This window comes from Athene noctua, chromosome 7 (genome assembly GCF_965140245.1).
Source record: "Athene noctua chromosome 7, bAthNoc1.hap1.1, whole genome shotgun sequence".
NCBI lineage: Eukaryota > Metazoa > Chordata > Aves > Strigiformes > Strigidae > Athene > Athene noctua.
In genome coordinates, this window is record NC_134043.1 from 45,105,556 (window position 1) to 45,114,313 (window position 8,758).

The following is an 8,758-nucleotide window of genomic DNA, read 5'->3' on the forward strand; positions in this document are numbered from 1 at the left end:
TAGTCTGAAAGGCTTTTTTTTTTTTTTTTTTAAACCACATGTAGGAGGAGAATGGGTACCAGTATTTGCAGACAGAACTAAAGCAAATTAACCAAATGGGTCCAAATTATCCTTGTTTATAGACAAGGTTTGGGAGATATTCTGATTGATGAAAGTGGTGTAGAGAAAAGGCATATCAAACTCAGGGAGTACTTACTGTTCGATATATTTAGCCGAATAATGGAATTGTTAGATTCTGTTATTCTGCTCAATGTAACAGGAAGATTACTGGCTGAGATTCAGAAATTTTTAAGCAAGTGGAAGCCAGGTGGACTAGCAAATGAGGTTTGTTTTGGCATTCTGTGTGCATCTTTGTCTTCACATAACTTTGAATGCTTATTGTGTGTTCTGATTGGTTTGGGGTTTTTTGGTTGTTTCTTTTTTCTTAATAGATGCTGAAGGTGTAAATGGAAGAGAAGAATCTATGAACCTTAATGATGCTGATGAAGGATTTTCATCAGGAGCTTCACTCAGCAGCCAGCCAGTTGGGACCAAACCTCTATCATCTGTATCCCAGAAGGGCAGCTTTAGGAAAACAGCAAGTGGGCGTTCTGCTAAGGATAAAGAAACCTCTTCTACAGCAAAATCCAATGAGAGCCCTCGAGATTCGGTAGCTCGGAAGCAGTACATGCACCAATCTACTGACCTTGGTGCAGATATAATTGAGATGACACCTACTAAGAAACACCTCAGCCTGCCTGCTGGGCAGGTGGTGCCAAAAGCCAACAGTTTGAGCCTGATCAGGACCGCCAGTGCTTCCTCCAGTAAATCATTTGACTATGTGAATGGCAGTCAAGCAGGCTCCAGTGTTGGAGCTGGTACAGAGGGTGTTACCAATCTAGCAGCTGGCAACACAAATCGGTTTTCAACTATCAGCCTACAGGAGGACCGACTAGGTCAAGCTGGGGAAGGTAAAGATCTCCTTCCCCCAGGAGCTCCCCTAACCAAGCAGTCTCGATCTCCAAGTTTCAATATGCAGCTGATATCCCAGGTGTAACCCTGACTCCCTTCCTTAGCACTCCCTCTTTCCCCTTAATCCCCAGGCAAGTTCATCCTTAGGCAAAACATGAACCATCACCCTGCAGTGTGAAAATACTGACTGTTGTGATCTTGTTTGATTTGGTTTAGCTATCATACTGTATTACTGAAACAGCAATAATTCTTCCCTTACATTCATCCTCCCCTCCCCTTCTCCTTGTAAACATGGTTGTGAAGCAGTATATAATGTACTGTATGCCTTTTTCCATGCCTTCCTTTCTCCTTGGGTGATGTGCAATCCATCGTAGGCTGATCAGTCCCATTTCAACACTGTGAGACTGGAGACACCGGCGGAAATGGTGAATGTGATCCCTATGAGATGATGCTTTGGCTTTGTTAAGAAACAGAAACGGGTTTGTTATCTCGGTCTACAGTACTGCAAAGACTACTGGATCATGACTCTTCTTTCTCAGAACCAGGAGTGCCTCAGAGATTCTAGTGTGACTTTGGACCTCTCTGAGTCTGTGCAATCAATTCTGGGGAGGGGATTGTCATTGCTGCTCCTGGCTGCCTACAGCACTTTTTTCATTAAAATGAGGGTAGTTTTTTCTTGCCTGCCCCCAGTCTCTCATCCCAGAAGCTTTTGATGTTCAGCAACTGCGACATGCATATTAACAAATTGTTTTCCCTCAGAGAGAGGATTCTAAGTAGATAATGTAGGTTACAATGCACTTCTAATGGCGTTGTAGCCATATGTAATGTTACATGTCTTCCCCTCCAGGACACAGGGTCATTCTGCATATAGAATAAAATTTAGACAACACCATGCTGTTAAAGCAATTTGGTTTGTAAGTGGGAGGGAAACACTAGTTTCCCGGGAACTAATGTCTAGTTCTGCTCCGTTTTTCTTGTTGTTCTTGTGAGCTGCTGATCACTGAATTGAAAGGTGTATTCGGGTAAAGAGTATTTCTCAGGCTGCTTTCTATGGTATCATAGGCTGTTGGACATCCCCACCCCTCTCAGCTGCTTTTTCAGTGTCCCTGAATTCAATCATGGAGTCATTTGAAGAATCCTGCAGTCCAGACAGACCATACTCTTAAGGGGCTGTCTCAGGGACAGAGACAGTAGTTTGCTAGAAACACTGAATCTTCAATGTGAAATGCTTTTCTAGAAACACCATTTGCGCAAAGGGGTACTGACAGTCCTTTTTTTCCCAGAAGGATCACACTTCATTGCCTTGGTATATATATTGTGTTGAGTTTTTTTAACTCTTCTTTTAGTGGATTGGCCCTACTCCAGAAACTTCAGAACTCATGCCATTGAGCCAAGCCTTGAATGTATATGACTGATGTATGGGCACTGGCTGGTACTTAGGCTAGAGAGCATTGCTTAGAAGCACATTTCTGCTTACACAGGAGAATGTTTGTCATTCTCTCTCCATTCTCTCTATCTCTTTAGGATTGCTAGAGAGAAAAGGGGAAAGCTCATCTTCTATGCTTAAGTCATGTATGATATTCTCGAAGTTTACAAATGGTAAACCCACAGGAAAAAGTTACAATCTGTGTGGGCACATCGGTTTCGCTGTCACTGTGAAGGATAAACATAAGCGGTTATAAATACCAGGCTATCTTTGAAGGATAGTCTTAAGAAATTCAGGACAATGACATGGTATTGCATTACTGGTAGTTGGTCTGGGTTTTGTTTGGTTTTTTGTTTTTTGTTTTTTTTTTTTTCTTTTGAATCTCTATTTCAAATAGAACTTTTTTTTTTCAAATTTACATTAAAATTCATTTAAATATTTGAAGGGTTTTTTTGTGGTTTAATGAATCACTTTGGCAGTTTAGTCTTCATCTTACATTCATAAAATGAATTAAATGGCATCTGGACTGATGCATAAATTCAGTTAAAGAATAAATAGAATCATCAGAAAGAAAGAAAACCTTACAGTTTCTAAACTGAAGTTAATCTTTAAGGACCACCAGTCACACACAGATGGAAATAAGGCAAAGCTGAGATGAAGCTATGAGAGATTTTCTGTAAAAATGTCAAAAGCTGTATATGGTTAAACTGTTACTTTATAAGTTGAGACAACTAGTAAGTTGTGGCTGAAAGTACAAAGTTTATATTTTGTAGAGACCATCATGAAATACTATCGCAGACCCATCACTGAAAAGGACCACATAATTTGCTTAAATCTGTGGGAAAGAAAAGGTTAGGAGTGTCAGCTCACTTTTTAAGAATTACTTTATTTTAGTGATTTTAAAAAGCAGAGTTCTGCATTAGCAAGGTTCTTTACTTTCTACAGTTGCCATTATAAGCATTCCTCCAGAAGTTTTAGGACACTTAAACTGGCATCAGGCCAAATTTTACACATCATCTGTGTCCTGTCGCACCACCTCCCCCACCCCCCACCCCTTTTATTTTTTTATTACTAAATGTTCTTATGTGTGAGATCCCACACTATTAAACTATTTCAGGAAAGTGAGACAGCTCAGTGATTTCAGATAGGGAAGTCAAATCTATGTGCATAAATTCAAATTGGTTAAAACTTTAGACAACTACCTTTTAAAATATTATAGTTCTCATTTTGATGAGGTGCCTTTTGTTATCGTTTCATCCATTGTATTTTGCTTTGTTATTGTGTATATATACCTACCCTGTATAAGGCTTTTTAAAGAGTTCAAATTTATCCCTGTAAAAAAAAAAATTTTTTTTTTTTTTTTTTGCTATGTGCTGATGTGGTACTTTTATAACTTCTCAAAATTACCCTTTTAGTGCAATGTTTCAGTTGTGGGAGCTTGTTTTGTCATTTTTCAGTCAAGTAGTGTTCAACATCTGTCTTACAAAATGAGTCATTGCTAGTATCTACAAACGAGCTGTGATAACAGGCTTTGCCAGTGCTGTGTATCATGTTTATCATTAATGCTTCTAGAAGTGTCTCAAAATATGCCAAGGTGTGTTAAGATCATAGCGAGACTTTATACACTGAGTTTTAGTACACTTGAAAGTACTGTGGCAGAAATAAAATTAGAAGTGTCTGGGATATGGGTTAAAGGAATAATCTCCTGGCTTTCTGACTGTATATGCTAATGTAAACAAAGTACAAAACATACTTAAATTTTCTCACACCTGTGACAAATACTTAGATTTAAATCTCTTTATCCTGAATTCACTCTGCTTTGTCTTGTTTTACAACATTTGGTACTTGACACGAGGCACTTAAATTTCTGCAGTATTTCGGTGCAACTGCAGCATTGTAAAAGAAGGTCAAAAGCAGAACACTACAATTTTTCCCTGTGTATGTGCACATGCATGCACATACATGTGATTCTTAGGTGAGGAAGTGTGGGTACTATATTTTGATGTATATATATACATTTTAGGGGTAAATGAATTATTCCTTAATACAGTTTTTACCACATCACAATATGCTGCCATTTTGCAACTCATTTTTGTTGGGCTTTATAATTTTAAGAAAGTACAAAATGTTGGGATTGCTAGCTCCAGCTTGATTATCCTTTTCAGGGATTTATTGTGAGCAGCTTTTTGGTTGAATGAGCCATTTTTTCATCCTGCAGGCAGCAGTGATGTAGTAAAAATACATAATAAAATGAGTGTTGCAAGATGACAGTTTAAATTGCTGTATTATCCTTTTAGTTTTCATTTGGAGACTTTGTATGTCACTGTCCATTTAAAATGCAGATTTCTTTGAACACCCTTATTGATGTGAATTTGGAAAAGATTTTTAACAGCATACTTCATTCTGTAATGCTGAACATCATGTTGCAGCCAGTAAGCATTAGATCTAGTATTTGTAGTTTACAAGTGTCTCTTAAATACATTTCCACATACTCCTGCTAGCTTTAACATAATTAAAATTATCTGGTTTAACATCAAAATAGTAAGAAAAAAATTTGTTTTCTGACAAAGTATTTATTTGCACTACTTACAAATACTGGAGTTTACTGGGACAGGGTTTTTTCTCACCATGTGAGGTTTACTTGTGTGTGGGTAGGTACATACGTTTGTCACGTGTTGACAATCAATTGCCTCAACTGTGTGTATACTGTATGTAAATATGAACATATTTTTCAAGATTAAGGGGAAAACCTGCATCTTAATGGTGGTAAAGCTACTCCGTAGTAAGGTGACCCCAATTCTAACCCCTTTTTGTCTCCAGATACTATGTGGCTTGTTTTACTTCTTTAAAGAATATTATTAGCGTTCTTGGAAAATTTTAGCTCCAGGGAAATTTTCCTCAATATTTAATGTATAACGTGTTCAGAGAATTATATTTTGGAAAATTAATTTTGGAATAGATAATTCTATGCTATGGCTGTATTTTAACCTAAGAGTTTAAACTTGTCCTATTTTATCATGAACCAATGGCACTCTCTTTTAAGTGTTCAGCATTTTAACTTTGGTCACAAACCAGAAATTTTTTTTTATCTTGGCTTACAAATTCCAATTAATTTGAAGACTAGATGAGAACCAGGAATCACTTTTTGAGTAAAGTCATAAAAATCAAGCAGTACAGACTAGGTACTGTACTCATAATCCTGGAGGAGGTGTGGAAAATGTAATGGAACATGCTTGAATGAAATGTATGTACTGTGCACAAAACAAAACGATGTTTCTGATATTAGTAAATCAATCTCATCCTTAAATTCTGCAGTTCTCTTATTGCCTTTCTCATTCTCAGTACTGCTACCTTGGCATGTTTAACATAGCGTTAGAGCCATTAGCTGGGTCTCATTTGCAACAACCATTTACATCATAGGAATACTTTGCATCAGAAGAGTAAACATGTCCTTTTATTTAAATTCCTTGTTTAGGATAATTGCAGGGCTGAAGTTGCAAAATATCATTCCTTTCGTGGTAAGCAAAGAAGCCAGATCCTCTGTACTTGCATTGCATTCTTGGTTTAGATTAAATTGTTCAATATTTTATATTTTCTTCAGTATTTTAAATGCCGTTTGTTTGTAGCATTTGGGCCTTAATATCTCTTGTTTGTTTGTTTTCCCAGTGGCACTCAGATAAACTTTGCTGTAGAAAGATTTTATCTAAGTGATTCAAGGTAGCAGATCATGACATGGGTGTTGTGTTAGTGAATACATGTATCAGTCTGTTAAAATTTGCATGTTATGACCAGCTGCAGAGCCAAAATACTCACCTGCCTTCTACACGGTGGTGGAAGACAGTCGAGATCTGTGAGCGGCTTGGTCTGTCAGTAGTTCTTGAAAACAATCAGTAGGTGGATTTTGCAAGACTGATATATAAGAGGATTTCCACATAGTCATTATGAAATTTTATTTAAAATAAATCTTGGAGCAAGATTTCAAAACATAACAGCTAGCCATTTTGGATGAACTTGGGCAAGTGTCAAGGCCTGTGACATTAAAAGTTCAGAAGCAAGCTGTAGAAGTCTAAGGGTACCTTAGAGCTTCCAGAAATGGATCTACTAAAAATCTGTCCCATGTTATTTATCTGTATTTAGGAATACCATTTTTGTTTCCATTTTTAAATTTCTCTTCCTCTAGGCTACCCGCCTCCCCTGAAATTTTTTTTTTACTGTGTTCATCAGATTTTACCAAAGGTAGTATCTGAGGACCAAATGAATTTAAAATGGGTCCATAAATTATCCCTCCTATCATAAAGGATTACTTAGCTGTTCCTGAGAGGAGCTGTTGATGGGAACAGATGTATAGTAAAACTGCATCTGTACAGTAAATCCTTGCCCTACATTTTAGCTTGTACATGGTGAGCAAAGTGATGAGATCAACTTCTATTAACCAATTACTACTTGGTTGTGACCTCCAGTGTTTTACAGTTGGTGAGATGTAAGCAGTTCACAGCATGAGTACCTTTGCATTCTGATAGAACTCTTTAAAGCAATTTAAATTTTAGCTCTTGAAAAGATGGTTGGTTAGTCACTCGTTAAAATGTGGTGTAGAATTCACACAGGTTTTTGGTTTGAGAGGGTAAAGTGGTCTGGGGAGATTTCTGTTTAGGAGTATCTCCTAGTAATCTGACTGCGGTGCTTTGTCACGGGTACTTCCTTACAAATCGGTAGTTGATCCTGTGTGTTTGCGTCCTCATCCTCCCCAGAACTGATCACAAAACAGAAAAAATAGTATGAACGAAGCAACCTTTTACCTTTTGTTCTAAAATGAGGACTTGGGAGTGACAGAAATACTGGCTATTGGCACTGTTCTTTCTGTTCAGGCAGTTGTTATTGTTGTGCTAGACTTTCATGTTATTAGTTTATGAAAAATGCAAGTAGTAAAAACTTTGTGGCTTCAAGTATACAGTAGATGTGAGTTAACAATCACTCAGGATAAACCAACTTGTCAAAGTATTAATAGATTCCTAGTACTGGGGTATGTCTGTGTTTTGTGTGCCAGTGTTCAGTGATTATTTTGAAATGAGATTTTACTGTTTTCTTGCAGATAGTGAATACTTTTGGGATGGATATTACTAGCTGGTTATTTATGGAAAAATACCGTATGATTAAATAAAATTGAGACATTTTTTCCATATCAAAGATTCCAGGAAAAAGCTAATAAAGATTTTTAATAATTAAATCAGATACTCTTAATACATTTTAGATTTACTACGGTAGCTTTTATTTGCTATATATAAAAAAACCCCAACTACTAAATTGAGGTACCCCATGCTGCATTTTTTAAATTTGTAATTCCTGTACTTTACAATGAATCTTTTGATCTGTTTTCATCCTGGTAAGAATACAGGATATACTGTCGATTTTACTAGCAAAAAGAAACATTCTGCAAAAGTTAAAAGATTATTTTCTTACTTTTTTCTGTCATACCAGGTTTGTTTCTCTGAACTAGGGTTTCTGAGGATTTTTACTACTTTAGCATTATGTAATCTTATATCTATGTCATAGAAGGAGCATAAGCAGCCCACTTCTTGTGGACAGGCAGGCTGGGTGAAAGGACGCGGATTGGTGGTGTGAGCCCCTCTTCACCAGGATAGCCCTACGTGCTGGTGTGAACCCCAGACGTTCCAGATTCGGTACTGGTGAAGGACTAAACCAAACGGGTTTTTAATAACTGCGACCTCTGCTGTACGATGTCCTTTAACCTGGGACCAGGGAAAATCTTCATTCTTAGACCTGAAGATGACACGTATTGAAGATCATTTTATTGGTGCATGTAAGCCATTATCTTAACTGTCTTACTGAGCTGGTTAATGCTGTTGACTGTTGTTGAAATGTGAAATGTAGTTACTATTGACTTTGTAAATAACTGCCAGAGATGAAATATAATTATTTTAAATCATTGTAAATAGAGATGTATAAAACTCGACACAATCTGCAATGCAGAAAAAAAATTATATATATATAAATATATAAAGATGTTAAATAAATATTGTGCTGTTTCTGAACAGGAATGGATACTTTGTGAGTTGCTTTCTTTAAAAAAAACCTTTGATTTAGGTTGACGTACGCCTGCAGGGTTTCATAGCTCGGACACGGGAGTGTGTGGGGCGGGAGGCGGGAAGCAGCCGCCGGGGGCTGCGTGTGAGGTAACTGCCTCCGCGCGTTCATCTCGGCGGTTGGCGCCTGTTTCTCCGGAGGGGCGCCGGCAGAGGGGGGCCGGGCCGGGCCGGGCCGGGCCGGGAGGAGCGCCGGCAGAGGGGGGCCGGGCCGGGCCGGGCCGGGCGGCTCCAGCGCGGCGCTCGCGGCGGCTTCGCGTCGCTACGGCAACCCCAGGCG

The 8,758-nt window shown here is 38.2% G+C and overlaps 1 protein-coding gene across 4 annotated transcripts in view; it reads left to right on the forward strand.

Annotated features, from left to right (window-relative positions):
- Nucleotides 1-8,402, forward strand: part of HYCC2 (hyccin PI4KA lipid kinase complex subunit 2) — a 59,353-nt gene extending 50,951 nt beyond the window's left edge. For 2 of the 4 annotated variants that reach the window (XM_074911298.1, XM_074911296.1), the window contains one exon: nucleotides 432-8,402. In XM_074911298.1, the coding sequence (XP_074767399.1) occupies nucleotides 432-1,036 (605 nt within the window). In that variant the 3' untranslated portion in view covers nucleotides 1,037-8,402. The remainder of the gene's footprint in view (nucleotides 1-431) is intronic. The other 2 variants (XM_074911297.1, XM_074911299.1) reach the window with 2 other exon arrangements.
- Nucleotides 8,403-8,758: the final 356 nt, after the last annotated feature.